Raw genomic sequence first — 24,942 nt, 5'->3', positions numbered from 1 at the left:
TTAACCAAAGGAAGTATTCTGAAGTAATGAATTCTTATTAGATCAAGAAGTTATTGACATTGTAAAGATTGTGAAGAGAATAAAGAGGTGACCTTGATAATTGTCATATATTCACACACAGAAAGTTTCTATGATCTAAAACCAAGTCATTTGTAATTTTTTTTACACGTTTACTTTTAACCAACATAGTCTTATTCTAGAATTCTAATGTCTTATTGGTAGAATAGAGTCTTTGTCATGTAACATTATAGGTAAGAGAGTTTAAACTGCAGAATAGTTATAGTAGGGATATCAGTTAGTATGTATAATTAGAGTTGCTTTTTTTATTTGACATATTAATGTCCTTAGTGACATAGATGTCAAAGAGATTTGGAGTAACTTACCAGTTATTCAGTGTTTCCTGGCCAAAAGACTAGATGTTTAGGGAAAGATACATTAATTTAGACTTCTTTGATTTTTTTTTTAATCTATAGCATTTGCTGTTTAAATATGAAATGCATAAAAATGATGACTCTTGATGTAGTTAATTCTTCAGAGTTTTGAAGGAGCCGGATTGGCTGCTATCAGGTATGAGGGCCTGGTGGGAACAGACTTCTAGTTCTGCCATAAAGGTTTGTGTTTCACAAATTCTAAATCAATTTAAATTTTAAAATTTAGAGGCTGGGCATATAGGTGTTCATGTACATTTTAAATTATTTAATTATTAAAAATGTGTTTCTCAGATTCGCCGATCTAGATTTTTTTCCCTTTATGTATTACTGAAGGAATGAGTAAACATGATGCTGCTAATCCACAATCCAGAATACTGGGTAAAAAGAATGTCTCTTAAACCTTTTTTCTGCCTCTACACTATTCACACTTTTACATACTCTCATTAATAACATCTTTTATCTGGTAAGACCCAGAGATGGGAATGGGGGAGAGGTTTACTTCCTTACAACTCCTCCCCTCTCCATAGGGCCAAGTGTCACAATCTGGGAGGTGTAGTTGGAAATCAACAGTCTGAAATCTGTACTCTTCCCCATTTTTAAAAGGCATCTGTTTTTGTCCTACTAGAAAGTTTCTTAGGAGTTTGAGGTTCAATATATAAATGAATAAAAGTTTTAGAAGTACAGACTTTCTGAAGAATATTGTAGGTTCTTAGTAATTAAGACAGAGACTGTTTTCCTAACACAAAAAAGTTATCCAGGGACTTCCCTGGTGGTCCAGTGGTTAAGACTCTTCGTTCCCAATGCAGGGGGCCCAGGGTTCGATTCCTGGTGAGAGAACTAAGATCACACATACTACAACTAAGGCCACGTGCTACAACTACTGAGCCCGCACACTCTAGAGTCCACTCACTGCAACTAGAGCAGCCAGTGTGCCACAACAAAGACCCAAATAAATAAATAAATAAATTTTAAAATTATCACTTATTAAAAAAAAATTATCTACATGAATTGATAAATTCTGGCAAAATAAGGAGTTGATCAAGAAGAAATGAAAGTTGTGAAAAGATTCTTTTTGTTTGTTTCTTTAATCCTACAGTATAGGTTGGAAGGAACTAAAATATAAGAAGTATTATTAAGGAGAACTAAAACAGTTACACTAGAATTTTGGATTTTTGAAAAGAGATATGGCAGATATTTTTCTTAAATAACAGCTTTATTGAGATATAATTCACATACCAATCAAGTATTTTTAAAAATCTACTTACATGTTTACAGTTTTATCCTTAGATTGTCTTAATTTATTTAAAATAGGGAGTCTTTCACAGAAGTGAACAATAAACTTTACTATTCATTTTAAGAAATCAAATTATTTTCTTGTTCTATCCTAAATTCTATTTGTTTGTCCTCATCTTGGGATGTAGCATCATGTTTATTAGTTTATATCAAAATATTTTGCTAAGGTAATTATTTCAGGTTTCTTTAAAATGTTTTAATTCTAATTCTTGAAATAAACAATGAATTAATCAAACCATAGGTTTTATAATTCAGCCAGAGAATCTTAAGAATAACTAGTTAGTAATTCTTTTGTTGTTTTCATAAAGTTGTTATTTTACTTTCAGGAATTATATATTAGTCCTCTTTAGAAATAATATCTCAGTACATGAATACTTGGTAGCAGTTTTTAACATGTATAGGTATATACACTAATAAAGCACATACAAAAGTTTTTAAAGGCTGTAATTAAAGTTAATAATTTTACATGAAGTGATCCATATAATAAACTTTTCTGTTGGAAGAGACTTATTAAATAGTGCTTTGAATTTTATGCTTACAGCAAGTACCTAACAGGTATTTTCTATACTGAAAGAACTGAACTGGTGTGCTATTTACGGTATAGGAGGGGACACTAGAGAACTAAATAACGTCCTATAATCAAAGAACAGCTATGCTTTAATTTATTGGTTTGGCCAAAAAGTTCATTCAGGTTTTTCCATAAGATGTTACAGAAAAACCCGAATGAACTTTTTGGCTATCCCAATACTTCAGACACCTTAATCACCTAAATTAAAATCATAGAAATTTGTAGACCATCCATAACAGCAAAACTATATAAAAATTGAGTTGAAGAAAATATAAGCTATCATTTTTGAGTTCCTACTATGTGATAGGAATTGTACTTTACAATTTACATGAAATGATCCGTATGATCCATATCATATCATACGATATGGATATGGATATCATATATATATGATCCATCCATCATATCATATCATAACTCAATCCTTCCAGGCACAAGACACCTCTCTTCTTTCCCACTAAGGTCTAAGTTCGTTTCTCCTTGCCATTGTACTTTAGGGAATTTAGCATAATGTTCTGTCACTTCAGTTAGGGAAATACAAGATCCTGGACTAGGCAGTGTGTAGGACATTGAGTTGAAAAAGCCATACTCCTTCTCCTCTGCAAGTTTCAGGATCTAAAAAATAGGAATATTATTTCTAGAAGGATATAAATTGTTTATAAAAGTTATTTACAGTAACAGAGTACTTAGCCCATTGAATTTATTGTAACTTGTTTACTAGTGTTAGAAGATATTTGCAGTTATGTAATTCTTATTTTCTTGAGTTGACTAAATTTAAGGAGGAAATTTGCCTTTGACTGCTCTCCTGGGCTAACTAGGTTAACATATTTCAGAATTTGGGCCATTTATGTAGTATATATTCCGAAGATTAAACCCAAAGCCCATTAACAGGAAAAGTAATTCACCTATGTAACCTACATATTGATGTTGTGAGCTGAAGTGTGAATTGATCTTGGTTATTCCATATGGTCATTCCTACTTTTCCTAGAAAACGGGACCACTTCCAGAAGGAAGTCAGATCCTAGCTACAAACACGTTGCCAAGTAAGCAACATGTTTAAAAACTTTTCTCCTCATTCTGACTTTTAAAATTACATAGTAAATCTAAATACATACATTTATACATATAGAAATATGTGTGTATGTACGTATGTATAGATGTGTACTACTAACATCTGCGTTATTAGAATGGAAAGCATCAGCAAACTTGGGCCATAATGGTTAATTCAGAAACAGTTACCAATTCAGGATATTATATTATACATACTATACATTTTCACTGACAGAAAGTACACATGGCCTATTAATGGTTTATTCCCTAAATGTTTACTTTTTTGGTCCTCTTACTAATTTTTAGCAACTTTTATAAATATTGTGGTTTTTTCATTTTCTGGTAGAATAAGCAGATTTTTATATTACCTGAGTCTATAGAATAGCATTTTAAAACTGCACACAGATTCTCAGCCATTCATAGACAAATTACATACATCAAATAGACACAATTTCTCTTTTTGTTTATGTGTTTTGTAGAATTTCACATTAAGAAATTAATGCACAGAAGTAGGCTTACTTTTTTTATGCTACCAATAAGATTGATAATAAGCAAAAAGTATTGCCATAACTAATTGTTTTATAATAATTAGTTGTATAAATAATAGTAATAAAGTTGTATAAAAACACTCCAGCTGGGACTGGAGTGAGGGGAATTGATTAGGGTAGGATACAACAAAAGACTTCACCTGTTTCTATGACATTATTTCCCTTTTCCCATATGTGAAATATAATAAAATTAGCATGAGCTTTGGAATCATAAAGACCTAATTTGAATCTGATTGCTATCATATCATTTCTATCATATAGACAGAACCTTGTGGAAGTTCAGTAAATTTCTCATATTACCCCTGTAAGTAGACAGTAACAACAACTTTTTCTTAAGATTATTATGAAAGTAAATATGTAAAATACTTAATACTGCCTGATAATCAGTGATTGTTTGGTAAACATTGACCTCCCTCCCACGTGGATTTCTTCTTTCATTTGTTAGTAAGGTTTTAAAAAATAGATCTTATTTTTATAAAAGCACGTTTTTTAGCTTTATTTTGCTTCTTTCTTTCCATTCTCAGTCTGTTTTTTACCTCATTTTGAAGTTTTGCATATCAGACAACACATGGGCCATGGGATTTCCTTTCTGACTTACTCTTTAATGTTGACACTCTCACTAGGAGCCCTTGTAAATAAAAGAAGCATTGCTAGAGGATGATGAATCATAGGGAGAACAGACACTTCCCAAAGGGATGATTCTGCAAAGTTGACTGATTAAGTATTCTTCCTAGAATTCTCTTCCCACTTTTTAAAAAATGAAATGATAAAGTTGCGTGATCAATTATCAAAACTTCTAGTAGAGCAATTTATGACTTCTGTTTTTTGTCTAGACATTTTATCTACAATTGGATCTAATGTACACTGTAATCCAGATCCAGTTGTAAAACCATTCTGAATTATTATATCAGAAGATTTTAATGATACAAATACTATTTTCCCTTTTATGGTCACCTCTGAAAAAGAAGAAATATGAAGACATTGGACTAGAGTTGATAGGAATGACTTTATTATTTAATTTAAACTATTTTAAAAGGTATTATATGATAAAGCATTGAAGTGACCTTCAAATAGCATCCCTCAGAACTGTTTTTTCTCTCCAGTTCTTAAGTTAATGTGGTGGTAATCTCTCTTTTTGTCTTAAAGTAAACATTACCTTTCAAGTAGTATAATTGCTGTCTTTTTGTTTAAAAAACCCTGTTCTTCCTGGGGTCTTTGACAACAATAAATGTAGTCATCAGCTAGTATAGTTATTCCCTTTTGTGTTTAAATTATTTGAGAGTGAGGATTCTTTCTGGGTTTTTTAGTCTCCACCCAGTATCAATGACTGATGCTACCCTGTAGTACTTAAATCACTGGATGATAGAAAGCATCTTTGTCTTCCAAGAGGAAAGGATTTAAAAAACAAATTGTGTAATATGTACCTAGTACCTATTTTACACTGTGATTAAATACTTAGGGTTGAATAGGATAAAATATATATTTAAAACATTGCTCTCAGTGTCAGGACACTTACAAATTTTGTAAGCATTTTATTTTTCAGGAAACATTCTTTAATAAATACTCTGTGAATGTTTATTAATGGCACTCAGACAAGGTAAAAATAATTATTTTAGGAGAATTTAGATTAAAAGCAGGGGGTAATTATTGTGTAGTATTAGAACTATGACTGGCAGTTTGATGGACTGAAGGAGAGAAGGATGGTCTCTAGTAAATCAGTAACAACCCCTTCAGCTTCAGCAATAGTGCTAATTATTTTTTTTAAATAGAGCCTCTAGGATCAAACGTTTTATGCACAGTAACATATCTAATTTGAAAGTGTAAATTAGGACTTCCCTGGTGGTCCATTTGTTAAGATGCCTCACTTCCAATGCAGGGGCAAGGGTTTGATCCCTGGTCAGGGCACTAAGATCCCATGCTGCACGGCATGGCCAAAAATCTTTTTAAAAAGTGTAAATTAGTAACTTTTTTGGAGGGGGGGGTGATGAGGAAGTGTTTGGAAGTTGGCCTGAGAAATGAAACTACTCTTTTGCTGGTAAAATGTATATATTTTTTAGTGCTTGAGTGTATTGGTCAGAACATATCATCGTATACTCTTTAAGGGAATTTGGGTAAGGGCATAGTTTAAAAACACCTAGAGAGAACATTCTGGCTTATGGATTAGATTGCATTAGTAAACAGGAGAACAAATTGGTGAATATGAGTTAACAAAAATTTTGAATAAGAAATTTACCCACATGCATTATTTGGATGTTAATAATTTAATTTTTTAAAGTTTGTTTTAAAACATTGCTTATTGTAGCATGTAAACCTATGTTGGGTGGGAAAAGTACAAATGGGAAATTAGAACTGTTTTAAACATGTAAATTAAATGATCAACCCTACAATTTTGGTTTTTTGGTTTTTTTGTTTTGTTTTTATTTTTGTTTTTTGGTAAAGTAATCTGGATTGCTTATTTTATATGCTGGGATGCTAGTTGTTTTTTCTATTAATACACTTAACTTGCATTCTAGCTTCGCCATTCAGAGACAGGCATCGTGTGGTGGGTTGTGTGACAGTGTCTGTCAATAGTGAAGACAAATAGTGCCAGAGACATTTAACCCATCCAATCTCACCCAGGGTATAGGTCGGTCTCGTTTTCAGACTTCTTCTTAAGTCTTTTTTCTTTCTTTCTTTCTTCCTTCCTTCCTTTCTTTTTTTGTTTCTAAATAGTGGATTGATACTGATTGAAACTAAAACTTTTTTGTAAAGTTTTAAACTTTACATTAATATTATAAGAAGAAGAAGAAGAAAAGTAGAAAACGAAGGTTGGCATGTAAGGTGTTGACAAAGCAGGTTTGCAGCCACTTTGTGTGTTCTAGATTTTTCAGTCCCTTGGCAACATGAATGTTGGCCTTATAATTTTTTTCTCTCAATATCTTTCTTCTTTGATCTGAAAATATATTCTTGTATCTGGTGACTTTTATCAGACAAATGTTCAGATTTGAAGTCATTGTTACCAGTAAGAAAAATGGAAATACTTAAAAAGAATTACTGAGACTGAACAGTAAGGGTTTTAGACCAGAAATTGTTTCCAAATGACCTGTGTTGATTTTTATTATTATTTTCTGAACAGTCAGTAGTTTACTCCCTCTCCGTTCCACTATTGGTTCACTTAGCACACTTGCAAATTTTTACGGCTTTTTTAAGGTAACTCGACTGATTTTGCACTGATGTTGAGAAGTTATAAAATATAAGTGCATATTTAAATGCTAGGGACCACATTTTTATCTTGGAAGCTTAGTTAAATGTCATTTATGTCATATTTTTTTAAATTAGTGAAAGGTATTTGTTTCTTTTGAGGACTTTAAAGAATGTTTCTAATTTCAAAGGTTTCTATTAAAAGTTGAGTTAGTTCCACATAAAGTATCATCTCTTTTTTATGGTATTTAAAGCACTAAAATGATAATGATAATTTAAATAATTTCTCATTTACAAATCTAGAACTAATGGTTCTTAATTTTAAAATACAGTTTAAGAAAGCAGTATATAAACTATACATGGGTTTCTCTATGTGGTACCATTTAAAACTCCATTTTCATCTTTCCAATCAAATTAATAATGTAGTTGACCCTTGAACAACACGGGGTCAAGGGTGGTAGGGGTACTGTCCCTTAGCACAGTCAAAAATCCATGTATTACTTACTTTGCACTCAGCCCTCCTTATCCTTGGCTCTGCATCCACAGATTCAAGCAACCACAAGTTGCCTAGTGCTGTAGTATGTATTTATTTTAAAAATAATTGTGAATAAGTGGACCCACGCAGTTCAGACCTGTGTTGTTCAAGGGTAAACTGTACTTGCAAATTCTGTAATATCCAGGAAGATATTATCTGCTATTCTTTTTATCCCAAGTGCTTTGAATATTCATAGTGAACCTTAATGATTACATCAGTTCTTGAAAGAAGCCAAATAATACAGTTTAAATTCACCATCATTACTGGCATTTGGCCTAGTAATTGGCTACTGCCAATTAATAAATCTAATAAATCTGAAATTTTTATGTTTAGATATAGAATACTATAGATGTGATGCTTTTCTTCACTTATAAATTTAAAAATTATTCTTTTGAGATTATAAATTTCTGTCAGTAAGTTATAAAAATGGTCTATCAGTTTTCTCTTTGGTGTTGCTGTGCTCTCTGTGGTCACAGAAAAAGCTATGGAAAAATAAAATTCTTTTTGGGGACTTTTCTGGCAGTCCAGTGGTTAAGACTTCGCCTTCCAGTGCAGGTGCGGGTTCGATCCCTGGTCCGGGAGCTAAGATCCCACATGCCTCGTGACCAAAAAAACCGCCAAACATAAAACAGAAGCAATATTGTAACAAATTCAATAAAGACTTAAAATACGGTCCACATCAAAAAAAAAAAGAAAACTCTTTAAAAAGTAAAAAAAAAAAAAAAATTCTTTTAAGTCCAAAGATAAGTTTTTTCATAAAAGAAATAATAAAAATTTATTCACACATTACTTAGGTGAGTAAATAATTTAAAGAGGAAGAAACTTTCAACTTTATGAAGGATTGGTAAGGGATTTAAAAAACAAATAAATTATAAGGTTATAAAATAGAATACATTATGACTATTCTGCTTGGTGAGAAAATAAAAGCAATTATTAAAACATTTTTATGCTGGAGTTTTTTATTTTAATAAGCGGCAATTAAACATAGTCTCTACATTCCTAACAGATAAAGATGGGCATTCAAAACCAAAAAGGGATGGGAGGGGTAGTTAGCATATTTTGTTTATAAAGGAATATATAGAGGAGGCAGGATTACATTAGCATTTTAATTCTATGGAATGTCAGTTAAGCTATTTCTTGAAATTTAATAATATATAGATTAAAACGTTTTTGTAAATATTTTAAGAACATTTCTAATATTCCCAGGAATTCATTGTGCTTTTCTGGGAATGCTTAGAAATGACAAATTAGTGTTTAGAAATCTAAAATGTTCTTGCTATTATGTTATGCATTTACTTTTTAATAGATAATATTAAGAATTTGTTATTTTTAGTGAATTTATAGATTAATACACAAGTAGGTAATTTAGCTTATGTATGTTTCAAGAAAGAAAGTTATTAGCACATTCTTTGTAGAAATAGTGAGTAGTTACCATTAAACTCTTAAGTTACTTCTGAACCTTCCCTGTATAAGTTAATGCTATTACAGCAAGGTATAAATCTTTTTTTTTTTTGACCTGATAATGTGTCCATTATGAACACATTGGTACATTTATTTACCAGTTTAACTTTAATGTAACTCATCATACATATCAAATATTGGCTTCTCATAAATCAATTTAATTAAAAAATTGAATTTCTACTACATGCAAGTCATAGTATGTTAGGTGTCAGGAGGGTCTAAGATGAGAAAGATGTTGTCCATACTCTCTAGGGGCCCATAGTTCTTATCCCTTATTACTTCACCACCTCACCTGGCATTATTAATGCACTTAGGTGATGTCTTGCTAACCAGAATGTAACATGCTTATGTGAAGGGTTTTATACACCATTTTCATCATGATGATGATGATACTATTGTAAAGCGTTTTATAGTTTAAAAAAATTTGTCTTATATTCATTGTATTCTTAAAATGAGTAGAACCTTTGTAATTTAGGATCAAACTGAGGTAACCTTTAAAAAGTAATTTTTTTAAATTAAATGATACTACTGTCTTTTGACAGAGTTTATGTTTTCAGCTTTATAGTTTTGTGCTAATGAACTTTTTTATTTAGTAAGTATATCCAGGAAACTGCAGGTAAAATATTCATAATGTGTGTTAGGTGTCAAAGGAAAATGTATAGAATATTTTAACTTATGTAGGGTATGAGATCACAGTTTGGCATACCTGTCCCAGAACAGATATTTATGTACAGTTATATCAATTGGGTTTTATAACCATGATTTTTAAATAAGATTTGCAAGATAAAATCACACATACTTCAAAGAGCAATGCTAGGTTATAGCTTGCATATTAAATTCATAAATATATAACTTGCTTTTGAGTTCATGATTACATTTCACCTAACTTTCCGTCTGTCATGGACAGGGATCCCTGAGATGTTCATATTCTGCATTCTCATGTGCATGGTACTTAGATTCAAAAAGAGTGGGTGGGGGAAAGCTGCTTTATAGAAATACAAGTTCACAGAATTCATGCTGCATGCTTTGTGTGTTCCACTGCAAATACTGCATGCTGCATACTTGTATTTCTCTGAAAATGATGAACATAGACTCATACACACAAAAAGTTTAGTTTCTTTTTTGCCAATAGTTGGAACAGATGGAGGAATGTTAGACATAATACCGTCTCTATTTTTTCTAAAATGAATTCTGTAATATTTTTCAAAAAATAAGGAAAAACCTTGTTATTTAAACCCAAAGTGGCTACAAATCAGCTCCTAAACTGTCACTGACATTAGTATCTAGATTTTGTAGTTTTTACAAATCTTTTAAAATATTTATTTACTAAGAAAACATTGCATTAATGCATGATACGAAATTGATAAAAATTTTTCTTTAAATTGGAATGCAGTTTAAAGTGACTGAATTTTCCAATTTCAGCTACTGCATTTGACAAGGATACAAACTGGAAAATGGAACTGGTATCATCTAAATGCTCTAAGTGCTTTAACTCATGGTAGTTGAGAAAAATCTTTCCATGTGGCATGTAGATTTCATTATTGATGGCTAATATTAATAACTGTGCTCTTCAGCCTTGACAGCAATGAAAAATTGTAGGTGCATTTAGTTCTTTCAAATGATTTAAGTGTTTTGGTGCATGTTTTCAATTTAAAAATAGATCTTTGGCACTTGGCTTTTGATTATCGAAACATTGGCATTCTGACATTTCACTCTTTATATAATTGATGTGGATGTTGCAATTCCAATAACTGCACATCACAGTTTTAAGTTTATCATATTACACCACTTTAAAACAGTAGCATACATGGCTATAGATAAAAATTAATTTTAGATTTAAACATATTTTTAGTTGTCTGTCACGTTACCTATTTTCATTTTTGTATGTGTTTATGATTGTAAACCTTTCCTTATCTTATACAAGATAAAATTGTATAGGGCTGATAACTTCCAACTTTAACATTATTAGTGTGCCTCTTGATATTATGTTGTTAAGGGTTTAGTAGTAGTATTTTTCAATGAGTTGTTATGCCAGTTGCCACACATTTTGAAAAGATCTACTTTTGACTTTTTTTGTTAGGCATAATAGGTAAATGGTTTTATAAAAAACCTTTTTATAAGAACTAATTCTGGTTCTCTCCAGAGATTTTTTTTCTGTTTAACTCTTTTTTGTTAGACTTCAGCCAGTAAAATTTACTGTTACTCATCTGAAGAAATTCCCTTAATAGTTAAAATCAAGGAGGCCTTTTAAAGAGAGAGGAAATGGACAGTGGTAACCAATTGCCAATAAGAAAAATCCATCCAGTAATACGTCCTTCTTCTGTTTTTCATTCTGCGATAAAGGGTGGATTTATTTATTTTAGAGATCATGGTTTTGAACTGCCACTTCCAACTTCTGGAGACCCTCAGTGGTTCACTTGCTTATCTTCTACAGCCCAGCATGTTCCAAATCAAACCTTTTTCACTTTTATTCTTGTAGATTTAAAACAATCATAGTGACGGTACCAGTTCCATTTTGCCTCCAATTCAGTTGATTATATATTTTTTCTATTTATTTCTCATTTTATAATTGATATCTGGAATAATCAGCAGCTCTTTTCTCATTTATTTTCTCATATTTTTATTCCAGGATTTGCCTCTGAAGCAGGGAGTGTCTGCATTAAAAATGACCTGTAGTTCTCTGCTTCATAGGTTAGAAACTTATTTTAATATTTTGTGGCTAAGCACAGTCCCACTTTTCAAATTCTATAATGAATTATTTAATTGGCATTGAATGTGGACCACAAGCATATATTTCATATTGGGGTTTTTTTTTTATTATTTTAAATGATTAAAATTCAGTGGAACTATCCAGCTGAGGCAATAAAAGCTTTGTTTTTGCTTTACAGCTTAAAACATTAAATTAGATTTTTAAAAATCTATCAATTATAACACAAGTAAAATAATGCTATTTGGGCATTTTTAAAAATTGCATTTTTTAGGCCTTGTATTGCTTGAAGCATTTATATTCTAAAACTTAACCAAATTCCAACTATTCATTTTGGGGAAAAACAATCAGTTCACAAATCACATTTTCAATGGGACTGCTAGCCAGCATAGGTGAAAACATGTATAGTGTATTTACTCTTAAATTGTACACTGCAGATGCTTCTTCAGCTCCCTCCTCTTCCTCCATGGGCGGTGCTTGCAGCTCCTTTACCACCTCTTCCAGCCCTACCATTTATTCTACCTCAGTCACCGACAGCAAGGCTATGCAAGTGGAGAGCTGCTCCTCAGCCTTGGGGGTAAGTAACCGAGGGGTAAGTGAAAAGCAGTTAACCAGTAACACAGTTCAGCAGCATCCATCAACACCGAAGAGGCACACAGTCTTGTACATCTCACCACCACCTGAGGACTTGCTGGATAACAGTCGGATGTCCTGCCAGGATGAGGGGTGTGGATTGGAATCTGAGCAGAGCTGCAGTATGTGGATGGAGGATTCCCCCTCCAACTTCAGTAACATGAGCACCAGTTCCTACAATGATAACACTGAGGTACCTCGTAAATCACGAAAACGAAATCCAAAGCAGAGGCCGGGGGTCAAACGACGAGATTGTGAAGAGTCTAATATGGATATATTTGATGCCGACAGTGCCAAAGCACCTCACTATGTGCTTTCTCAGCTTACCACGGACAACAAAGGCAACTCAAAAGCAGGAAATGGGTTGGTATTCACATTTTTTTAAAGTTCTCTCACCATTATGCAAAACAAAAAAATAAATCATTCCTCATTTTTCTTAATTGCTCAGCTCAAGTTTGCATCTAAAGCAAAGATACTAGTTTTATCATTGAAATAACATGAAAATTTTGACTTAAAATTATCAGGTTTCACTAGAGAAGAAAATAAAATACCAGTAGATTTTACCAATAGTTATCTTAGTATGGGTAAGATTTAGTAGAAAATGAAAATAATCTGTTTAGAAATAATTTCAAATGGACTTACACTTTAAAAGAATTTTAAAATATTTTTATTCATAGAAATAACTAGTGATGCAATGACTCCAGCTAAAACAAACATTTACAGAGAGCTAGTTTGTATTCCCCTTCATGTTGTCTCCCCATATGATTCAGTCATTTTCCATTTTTGTGAAGATTCTAGTCTTTATTTCCCTTTTTTCGTTTATTTGATGAAAAGAAGAAAAACTAAATTGATAGTTTGACTCTCAACTTAGATTCATGTATTTATTTTAAGCTTTTTCTTTAATATATTATGCCAATTCAGTATTTTTAAAAAAATAAATGTATCACTTTTTTTTTTTTTCTGTGATTCTGGGTTATATATCTAAAGGGTGATAGAACCAGGATCATGGTGCCTGTTTGAGTTTTCATTCATCTCTGCCAGTTTACAACACTCACTAAATATGTTTCAGTAGCTATATTATAGAATATTCACTTCTGAAGTAGAGAATACTATGACTTACTTTTAACTTTCTGATTCCTTTAATACTTTTATTGTAACATTTAATTTCTAGACTTTTGATTAGATTTTCCTACAGTATATTCAGCATAGTTTGATAGAATTTAACTCACTGGATCTTGAGAGATTACTTTTTTGGGTGGCAGGGTATGTATGGTCCTTTAGTTGACCCAGGATCTCCTACAATTTCACGCTGTCACAGAATATGATGGAGTTGCTTTTGATTGTTTCACTATTTGATTACATCATTGGTATATTTTAAGTTAAAAATCTGGTTGAGAGTTATAGAGAATATTCTTAATGTGTATTAAACTTGTCCTTAAATATTTTCTCAGTATATTTTTAAAGTAATACCTACCATTTAAGTAATGATTATTCTATACTACTTTCTTCTCTACTCTCATTTAAAACTCCTTTGGGGTGATAATAGTAAATAAAAATGCACATTTACATATTTTTCATTTTTAGAAAGTCCAGATTAGGAAATTATCTAAAAGAAAACAACATATACCCTTTCCTAAAGTGTTGCCATTAGCAGAGTCAACAATTCTAGGACATATCTGTAGAACTGTTACCTATAGAAAATGCTCTGAAACGCAGTAGCAGAGATTTAAAAGGCTCATATCATTAAATACAGGTATGTGTTTATTCGGGCTTCTGTGGAGAAAGTGTTTTTCTTTTTTAAGTTCCGTAAGAGAGATTTTCATTTTTATACTGAAATAAATGTTAAAGTTCAGAATGAAGAACAAATAAAATTTTGACTTACAGTTAGTCAACACACATGATTTGCAGTTGCTGTTAAAGAGATATCTTGACCTACATCTTTTCTGCTTCTGCTTTTGTATGATAGATATATCTTAGAAATGATTTGAGGTTACCCAGGGAAAGTATAATAACATTTGTCAAGACAAAATCTCTCATGAAATAATTCATGGAACAGAAACTCATCAAGCAGCAGAAGAAATGTCCAGCTTCTTAGGTAATGGAAAAATATTTGACACTAGCATATGAAAATGATAGAAGAAGTTTAAACTTTGAATTTATAAGAACTATATTAAGGAAAGGATAAAACCATATATAAATATAGAAAAATAGGCCTTTGAAAACAGTTGTTAAGGGGATCTCAAACTAAAGTTCTGTGTTCTTCAATAAGGAAGATGTTAGAAACATGAAAGAAATTTTGCCATAAAATTTCTATTTATATAATGCTAAATTATAGAAAATGTACCCTCAAACATGTTGAGTACAGCAGTTTTTATTGATCTTCAAGATAGAAATAGCATGTTTGTATGAATAAAATGTTATATGAAAGAGTTTATTAAGAAAACAAAATCATTTTTAAAAAACTACTCAGTATTTAAACATTCCTAGACATATTTTTCTTAAATTCTTCACCTAAATGTCCTGAGAATCAGTAGCCAATGTCTCTTTAGATATTCCTAGAAATTAAGATATGATGTCACCTGCATGTGAAACCTGTTTTAGGCATTTTATAGTGAAAATTATTTTTGTGACAGGCAACCAGAAGGATGTGCAGCACAAAGGAATTAGTGTCATTTTAAGTTCTGAATAGAATATTCCAAGACAGTGGATTTTCTTTTTAGATAATCACTTAGAAGTAAAATCCCATACAATTAGCTGCTATTTTCTTGTTTTTTCCTTAAGCCATAATGCATTAAAAATTAGTAATTTGAATGACTGCTTTTCTAAGAATTAGTTGATGTTTTTATTGTTTTACACAGCTAGGGATCTAAATATGTATGTATTCAATTTTTACATTTAAGCCTAGAGAATAAAGTTAGTTTTAAGGGCTTTTAAAAGTATCATTTCAGAAATTGTTTGATTACATGTGCTATTCTTCTTTAAGCCATAATGTGTATACTTTATCAACTTAAAATTTTCATCCCAAGTGAAATATTTTGTTTTATTGAAATAGTAAAACTCAATATCATCTATTTACCCTCATAAATATTAGCTTGGCCAGCATAAATGAATACAAAAGCCACATCTTGCCAAATTAATGATATGCTAAATTTTCCTTATATTTCAGACTAAAGTGTTCCCTTCCTATTATAAAATTAATAGATATTAATTACAAACATTTGAAAAATGCAGAAAAATAGAAGAAAATAAATAACCTATAATCTAATAAATCAATACAACTATTAGATTTTGCTGTTTTTTCTTTTACTCCCTTTCAGTGCATATTTAGAGAATGTTTTTACATAGCTTAAGTAGATGAATATTTTTGCTTTGATTTTTTTAAATGAGTATAAAACAGTATCATTATAGAATTTTGTATGCAAAGTACTGCACATTGTATTCAGTGCAAATATTTGAATTTCTACACAGAATGATAAAAAAATAGGATTTATTGCCCTTTGTTCTGACTTTGACTTGATACTTTTGTTCATAGAATGTATTCTTCCAGGGCCTTTTAAATTACTTACACAGGTAATCTTTGACTTAATTATGTCAAACTTCATCAAGTTTGCCTTTATCAACAAATACTTTTTCAGCATCTTTTGTTTCAGGAATTGTGCAAGGTTTAGGGAATATGAAGATGATTGAGCAAAGTACTTCCCTTCAGAACCCTTCCTCTCACCCAGTCAGTCTAACTGCATACCTTACTGCATCCTAGCCATGGATTCACCCCAATCCAAAATTCCATTGAGAACATAGCCTTTTCCCTCTTTATTATTGATGACTGAGTCAACAACTTGGTTAGAAATGAAGAGGTAAACATTAGAGCTAGATTTAAGGCTGCTTAGCCACCATTGCTCCTCTATGTTTGAAGTCATAATATTTCTCCTAGGACCTGTTTGCTTTTGGACAGGATTTTGTCCACAGTCATCTCTTGGCTCCTTTATTTTCAATTTGAGTGTAAACTTAGGACTGGGAAAATGATACAGAAAGCATTATAGGCCCTGACTTTATTTTTAAATATACATAGGTAATTTTTAAACTAATAGTATTGTTTTCTATTTATTTTTATCACATATTTACAGTACTTCAGATTAAATGTGTTGACCTGAAGTCCTAACCACCATTTGAAATATTTTTCTTTGAACATACATTCTGCATAGCAAATGCATAATATACGAATAAACATTAGAAACCCAATTAAAAAAATAAGTTAGATTGCCTATCTATAAAGCACAGATTATAAATTTTTTATATGCTGAGGGCTTTAATTATTTAATTAATCACAAATTAAAATACTCTGAAAAATTTAACTTCTGGGAAAGATTGTTTAGGGTAAAGCTAATTTCCAAATTAAAATTGAATCACTGATTTTTTTTTTTTTTTAGTATAATTTTCTCAGCTTGATGTACTAAGGAAAATGTCCAAAAGAATATGTACATGTTCCTTCAGTTTCTTTAAGGCCTTTTGTGTTTTTTTGTTTGTTTGTGTCTTTGTGCTACCCCCACTTTTCTTTTGCTTTGTAAGTCCTATTAGAAAATAATAGTAATCTTGTAGCTTTATGTAACACTCACACATATATGTAATTTTTAAACTTTATTTTGAATGAAGTGCAATGTGAAAGGTTATAGTGACATTAGCTATTGTCTTTCCTGTTATTCTTGGTTTATTGCATTCAGTCTTCCTTCCTCGTTCCACACATATGCATTCTTTGTCATCCCTGTCCAACTTTACCACCAAATTTTATTTTCAGTTTTTTTAAATTGTAGTATAGTCGATTTACAATGTTGTGCCAATCTCTGCTATACAGCAGAGTGACTTAGTTATATACATATATACATTCTCTTTAATTACAAAATTTTTAAAGATACTTTACTTATGGAATGTAGTGTCCCTTAGGCTGTCTTTTATTTTGTCAGTAAGATAATCAGTTGTTTTTAATGTTATTGCCTATTCTCTTTCTTCCTTTATCTTAGATGACTTTTGTAGAAAACTCTTTTTGATACTTTTTCCACTTTGTGCTTTGACTTCTCAGAACATTGGAAAACCAAAAAGGAACTGGAGTGAAGAAGAGCCCTATGTTGTGCGGACAGTATCCTGTTAAAAGTGAGGGAAAGGAGCTGAAGATAGTTGTACAACCTGAGACCCAGCACAGAGCTCGGTACCTAACTGAGGGTAGTCGTGGCTCAGTAAAGGACAGAACACAGCAAGGCTTTCCTACAGTAAAGGTACTTATTTTAGTTAGCAATATATGAAGAATTTTATCTACTTTTACTTATTATTTTGTTTTTAACCAAAAAAGAGCTGCCTAAAATAAAACTAATAGCTGTATATATTAGAAATTAAAGTAAAAGTCTGACTGAATTATAGGCCAAATATTATTACTCTGATGTCCTTTGAATTTTAGTTTAAATGAAAGGAAAGATGAAAGTGTGTTCTAACAAGTAAACTATATGGCAGTCATGAATTATCTTCCCTTTATATTTGACATTGGTAGCAACTGTTTTAGATTCTTCTCACACCTTATATTTAAGAAGAAATTTTAAAGTGAGTCCAAAGAAATATTGTAGAAATTATCTTGGACTTGGAAAATAAGGTTTTTGAGATGGCTAAAGCAATCAGGACTACTCAACTCAGAAAATAATTGGTTGATAGGTAACTTAAGTCTTCAGTTTAAAAAACAGGATATCGGGCTTCCCTGGTGGTGCAGTGGTTGAGAGTCCGCCTGCCGATGCAGGGGACACGGGTTTGTGCCATGGTCCGGGAATATCCCACATGCTGCGGAGCGGCTGGGCCCCTGAGCTATGGCCGCTGAGCCTGCGCGTCCGGAGCCTGTGCTCCGCAACGGGAGAGGCCACAACAGTGAGAGGCCTGCGTACCACCAAAAAAATATTAATTAATTAAAAAAATTTAAAACAGAATATCAGTTGAGTCTTTATCTTTTCAGAACTTAGACTAACAGAAGAAAGAGGGGACACTTAAATTTTAGCACCTGGGATACCTTATTGAAAAAACTATTTCTCTTTGAAGACAAACCAAAAGAAGTGGAGTAGGGGATGTTTATTTAACAAGTGTTCCTACCCCTTGCAAAATACTAAACAGGGAGGAATTTTGGCTAATCACATGGTAGATTCTTATAAATACAGTTTGTGAAAATGTGTTAGTTGAACAATATTTAATTGAACTGCCTTTCGTTTTATACTTGAAAGAAATAATGGTAGAAACTTGGGATCAAGAAGCTTACTCATGACCATTATACGGTTTGTTAATAATCACATGTACAGTATCATTCCTACCCCTCTACTACTCACCACGCCAATCCTTTTTCAGTCCCCCAATCTTAGGACAAGTAACAGGCAAGTGAGAAATTTAAGTTATGCTTTGTATAAATATTTGTCTAACCAGACATTTTGATAGTTTGGTAAATATTTTTAACCTAATTGCTCTGACTTTAAGTTATGCTTTGTCTAAATACTTGTCTGCAGAAGTAGTTAGATTAATTGCCTGTGATAAGGAGTGAATTGGCTGATCTTAAAAGTTTACTTATTCACTCATTCAGCAAATACCGTACCCTTCTATGTGCCAGACACTGTTCTAAGGTACTGCTAACAATTTGGGTAGACTGCTTATTTGCTGCTTATTTGATTCATTATGATGATACCCATAGATACAGAGATACAGTTATTCTTGGATAGATAAGATATATGAGTTTTTTTATAAGCACTTTGATGTGGATTGTACAAGTTATTTTGTGATTTTCTGCATTCTGTATTAGCAGCTTCGATGTTTACAAACCTTATCAAGAACCAGCATTGGAAACATTTGTTCCCAAGTGTTCTTTTAAATATTTATTTATTCTTCAGCATACAAATTATAATTTAATTTATGAAGGCTTGCTAGAGATCTGTAATGACCCATAGGTCCTGGTTTGAACCAGCAGTTTTTCAGACCATAATGTTTTGGCCCAGGATTTTGTGATGTTGTATATATGTATCTAGTCTATGAAAATGAGCTCCATACCCCTAGTATTTATATAGCTGCACTTCAAACACTTTCCTACTCAAACAGCTTTAACAGAGTAAAAATTTAGTAGATGTACTCTCATTTGATGATGATGATAATGATGCCACTAGCACAGTTTAGTGAATTTTCCATTAGTGGTGGTGGTAAATCCTGAGTAACCCACATGCTTTGGCAGTCCATAAATTTATAAATACCTTAAAGGATTGTGTATTCATTCTCATCTGGTTGTACAAATTAATTACAAATGATAATTTATCATTAAACATCTAAAATTAAAATGTGATTATTGCAGAACTAAAACTTAGAGTTTTCTGCAAAAATTTAGTCATTTTCCTTTATGAAAATATTTTACCTCTGTTTTTCTGGAAGACTTGTTATTTCTTTATTGTAATCCAGTTATAAATATAATAATATAGAACTTGGTCTTAAATGTTTGATTTTACAATTAGATTATTTGAAATGCTGATTAGTGTTTATGCTCCCTGTTATCTCACTCCAGCTGGAAGGCCATAATGAGCCAGTAGTGTTGCAGGTGTTTGTGGGCAATGACTCTGGTCGAGTGAAACCACATGGATTTTATCAGGCCTGCAGGGTAACTGGGCGAAATACAACTCCCTGCAAAGAAGTGGACATTGAAGGCACTACTGTTATAGAAGTCGGCCTTGATCCGAGCAACAATATGACACTGGCGTGAGTACTTAGTAAAAAAATTTTTTGTTAATTCGTTACACTTTTGCAGTAGGCAGGAAAATTTTTTAGTTTCTAATGTATAAAAGATATTGAGTTTTGTACTGAAATGTTTTAAACATAACAAATAAAAAGAATAGTTTATTGCAGAATGGTAATGGGTGAAAACGAACTCTTTTGCCCTTTGCTAGAGAATTCCCATAGTGAAAGACAAGGATATAAAAGCCAGGTGGAATGCTGGCTTTTTGGAAAATAATACAGACTTATATGTTGGAATTAATAATATTAACATTAAAAAATAAAATTACAAACAATTTGATTTGCTTTCCTAAATTCTCTTTTGTTAGTGTTTGCAGTAGAAACTGACAGAGATCATTCATGGTGCCTTGACCCATCTTGGTATGAAAAAGCATATTGCTGGTCTAAATTTACCTTCTGTTTCTATTTTCCTATGTTAAAAAATTATGTCCTGGGACTACCTATTTTTCATCTTATGCATTTTCATTTCCTGAAATATATTAGAAATGATTTAAATTAATTTTTTTCCTTAATCCTTTTATTAAGGACCTTTAATCCTAACAGTAACCATAACAGCAGCAAATATTGATCTGGGATAGACCTGTTCTGTAATTATCCGTATTGGATAGCTAAAGACTTTTCTCTACTTGGTTTTCAGGTTTTGTTTTTTTTTTTTTGAAAACCATTTTGAATAAGTTAGTGAGAGGATAGTTTGAAAAGGGAAATTTTGAAACATATTTAGTGAAGGTTTATTTATTTTTTAACTTTTGAAATTGTAAAAATAAATGTATATGGTGGAAGATAGGGAGTTACTGATTATTAAAATAGTACTTATTCCTTATAAGTTGAAAATACAGATGAATAAAAATCTCAATAAAATTTAGTAGTAATATAAAGCTAAAAACATACCCCTCAAACGCCAACTTCCAACTTAATAGAACTAATTACTGTTTTGACATTTATTTTTCCGTCCTTTTTTCTGATAAAATTGCGATGATACTCTACTCACTGCTTTGTAACCTGCTCTTCACTTATCATGAGCATTTTCCCATAACATTAAATATTATTTATAGCATATGTTTTAATGGCTGTGCAGTGTTACATTTTGGGGGGGAGACAGTTACTAATTTTTTTCAAATAAAATCCGTTTCTCTATTTTAATATCTGAATTAGGTGCAAAAAGAAAGAGGATAAATTTAATTTTTTAAAGCAAAAGTAACTTGTAAACCATTACTTATGTTCAGATTTTGAAATAGTGATTTCTGTACTATTTTTTCCACTATTATTATAAATGAAAAGTTGACAAGATGAGAAGTTATGAATATTCAGAACTTACCCTTCTCTGTTTTTTGAATTTGGAACCATATAATTATATTACATACTCAAAAATTAACAAGGAAGCAGATTATTTTTAAAAAGAAAACTTGTTTGATTAAGAATATTGTACTATTTATACAACAGAAAATATCAGTTAATATATTTTTTCTGTATTAGGGTGGACTGCGTAGGGATATTGAAATTGAGGAATGCTGATGTTGAAGCCAGAATAGGAATTGCTGGTTCCAAGAAAAAAAGCACTCGTGCCAGATTGGTTTTTCGAGTTAATATCACAAGGAAAGATGGCTCCACTTTGACACTGCAAACACCCTCTTCTCCGATTTTATGTAGTAAGTAAGAAAATATGGAGATATTAAATATATGGAGTTTTTTTTTCATTTTCTATCAATCTTTTGATATCTCTAAATATCAGTTGTTTTTCATACTCCAGCTTGTGATCATGAAAACTTTGAAACATTTTCAAAGCTATAGTTAAATTTTCTAGGCTAAATTAAAGGTGGGTAATTTCTAATAAAATTCAAAAGGAATGTAGCATTTTGTAGTTTCATCTTATCATCCTATACTGATTTAAAAAGTAGTTTGAACAGTTTGCCTGAAGTAAATTGTAAAGGCACAGGATTTTCACAGCATCTTCATAGTGTGATAAATCGCTGTGATTCTAAGTGTTTGTATTAGAATGTAAGAAACAATAAGGTAAGCAGAACTTTGTAAATATATAGCAGTTGGAGTTCTGATTACAAATTAAAGTATTATAGTATAGTGGGAAATGAAATTCTTACTTTGCTAACCTTGGCATAGAAAGTAAATGATGATCGAATCCGTGTCCCCTGCATTGGCAGGGGGATTCTCAACCACTGCACCACCGGGGAAGTCCGTGTGTGTGTATTTAAATTCAGTCATGTTGTATGTGCTTCAAGATATAGTCTGGTTTCCCTGTAATGAGTATTATTACAAGTAATAAATAGGAAAACTTTTTCCTTTGTACATCCCTTAAGAAGATTTTCATTAACTATTATTTTCTTTGGCCTTGCTTCTGAATTCAAAAGAGCAGAAGAGACTGAGTTCCATTCACTTGAATTTCCTATTGGGTCATTATGGGTATTATGACCTTGGTACCCCCAGGATACTTACAAAGCCTTTGTTATTTAATTGTAGCTTAGTTTTGTCAAATTATTCACCCTTGGTAAATCTTATTTTTCCCTTCCTTTCTAATTCATCTCAGAAGTGACTATACCCCTATGTTAGCTTGGCAGACACCCTCATTTTTAAAATTTATATTTATTTATTTATTTATTTGCGGTACATGGGCCTCTCACTGCTGTGGCCTCTCCCGTTGCGGAGCACAGGCTCCAGACGCGCAGGCTCAGTGGCCATGGCTCACAGGCCCAGCTGCTCTGCGGCATGTGGGATCTTCCCGGACCGGGGCACGAACCCCTGTCCCCTGCATCGGCAGGCGGACTCTCAACCACTGCGCCACCAGGGAAGCTCCACCCTCATTTTAAAAAGAAAGTAGTAAATATCTTCCTGATCTCAAGAGAGCTCATTTGGGGCTTCCCTGATAGCACAGTGGTTAAGAATCCAATCCCTGGTCTGGGAAGATCGCACATGCCACGGAGCAACTAAGCCTGTATGCCACAACTGCTGACCCTGTGCTCTAGAGCCCGTGAGCCACAACTACTGAGCCCATGCGCCTAGAGCCCGTGCTGCACAACAAGAGAAGCCACTGCAATGAGAAGCCTGCACACCGCAACAAAGAGTAGCCCCTGCTCACCGCAACTAGAGAAAGCCTGTGCGTGGCAACAAAGACCCAATGCAGCCAAAAAATTTTTATAAAATAAAATAAAAATAAAGAGAGCTCATTTGGATTTCTCTATTTTTCATTATTATGAAAAATTTGTTTTGATACTAGTATTTCCTTGGGCTATTTCTGGATAATGTTCAGTTATAAATATACTGCTTTTAAAGTTTCTAGGTTCCATGTCCATTCTGTTGTGTTCAGATAGGGACAGAATAAATCTGTAGATGGTTTATTGAGTTATAAAGCTTTTCTAATTTAGGTGCTAATTTACTGTAAATCACAATATGTCTCAACTTGAATATTATTAGAATGGAGTTTCAATTTTAGTGGGGCATGTGCAGTTCTTCTTTTACGTGATCTAATACTTTGAGCATGACCATAGCCACTCTATGTTCCATTATGGGTTTATGGTTTGTGTTTATTTCCGTGAATATAACCTTTTTGGCAGGTTAGAGCAGTTGGGGTAGAATGAGAGGTGAAAAGGAAATAGGTTAGTAAGAAGGGTTAGAATTGGAATGGGAGGTAGAAGGAAACAGGAAGATGAGAGGGAGGTAGAAAAGGAAGAGGGGCCAAAAGGTTCTAGAGCTGGAAGGGAGGAGAGGAAACAGATACTTGATCTTCCATCTAGAAACACTCAGTGGAAAGAAGGCCTAATGCCAGAATTCATGTTGTGCCTTGTGACCTTAGAAAAACAGTCCTGCGTCTACTTGTTGGTTTAACAGTGGCCATTGGATCCATTGTCTTTTTGTTTGTTTGTTGTTAAGGGGATAGAAGAATCATCCCCTTTTACATTCTTCACACCTTTAGATGTCTCCAGACAATACATATATACTAGATCAAATTAAGAATATCAATTTTCATACCTTTTTAGTATCCACCCTTCTATAATAATTTTTTTTAATATGGCAAAATTAATCATAGCTTTCTTCATTATAATGTATTTTAGATTTTGTCTTACTAATGCTTATTGTATTAAATCTTACTGAATTTACCGAGTTCCTACTTTCCTTATTTCTAGCTCTTCCACAACTTTAGAAAAGGGATAATATCATTGAGTAAACTTCTCTTCTCTTCACAGACATTAAAAAGCCTTACTAATTCTTTTGACAGGTTGAAATATTTGCTTTGTTATTTTTCAGTATTCAGATATTCAGTATTCAGATGTTCATTAATTTTTTTCAGCTTTTTATTTTTGGCTGTGTTGGGTCTTTGTTGCTGCGCGAGGGCTTTCTGTAGTTGTGGTGAGCAGGGGCTGCTCTAGGCATGCGGGCTTCAGTAGGTGTAGCATGAGGGCTCAGTAGTTGTGGCTTGCAGGCTCTAGAGCGCAGGCTCTGTAGTTGTGACGAATGGGCTTAGTTGCTCCATGGCATGTGGGATCTTCCCGGACCAGGGCTCAAACCCGTGTCCCCTGTGTTGGCAGGTGGATTCTTAACTACTGTGCCACCAGGGAAGTCCCTCAGCTTTATTTTTGTGGCCGCTATTAGAACAGCATCTAAAAGCACATTGTTTTTTATAATACCAGAAAGGTGCCTGCTTTTTTTGTTACAGTTTTTTAAAGCAATGTGATCACTTTCAAGAGTCAGCTTACTAATTACTTAAAGATAAAATTAAAACAGTTAATGCGTAAATAATC

General features: G+C 32.5%; 1 protein-coding gene across 9 annotated transcripts in view; it reads left to right on the top strand.

Moving 5' to 3' along the window:
• The window catches only part of NFAT5 (nuclear factor of activated T cells 5), a 126,888-nt gene that overhangs the window by 69,810 nt on the left and 32,136 nt on the right, over positions 1-24,942 (top strand). For 5 of the 9 annotated variants that reach the window (XM_024763097.1, XM_024763096.1, XM_024763095.1 and 2 more), the window contains 4 exons: positions 12,211-12,769; positions 17,481-17,673; positions 19,968-20,158; positions 21,668-21,840. In XM_024763097.1, coding sequence (XP_024618865.1) covers positions 12,211-12,769; positions 17,481-17,673; positions 19,968-20,158; positions 21,668-21,840 — 1,116 coding nt within the window. Of the gene's footprint in view, positions 1-5,671; positions 6,517-11,695; positions 11,758-12,210; positions 12,770-17,480; positions 17,674-19,967; positions 20,159-21,667; positions 21,841-24,942 lie in introns of those variants that run through there. The other 4 variants (XM_024763102.1, XM_024763101.1, XM_024763100.1 and 1 more) reach the window with 4 other exon arrangements.

This window comes from Neophocaena asiaeorientalis, unplaced genomic scaffold (genome assembly GCF_003031525.2).
Source record: "Neophocaena asiaeorientalis asiaeorientalis breed wild unplaced genomic scaffold, Neophocaena_asiaeorientalis_V1.1 scaffold678, whole genome shotgun sequence".
Classification (NCBI taxonomy): Eukaryota; Metazoa; Chordata; class Mammalia; order Artiodactyla; family Phocoenidae; genus Neophocaena; species Neophocaena asiaeorientalis.
This window is presented reverse-complemented; position numbering and strand designations above follow the sequence as displayed.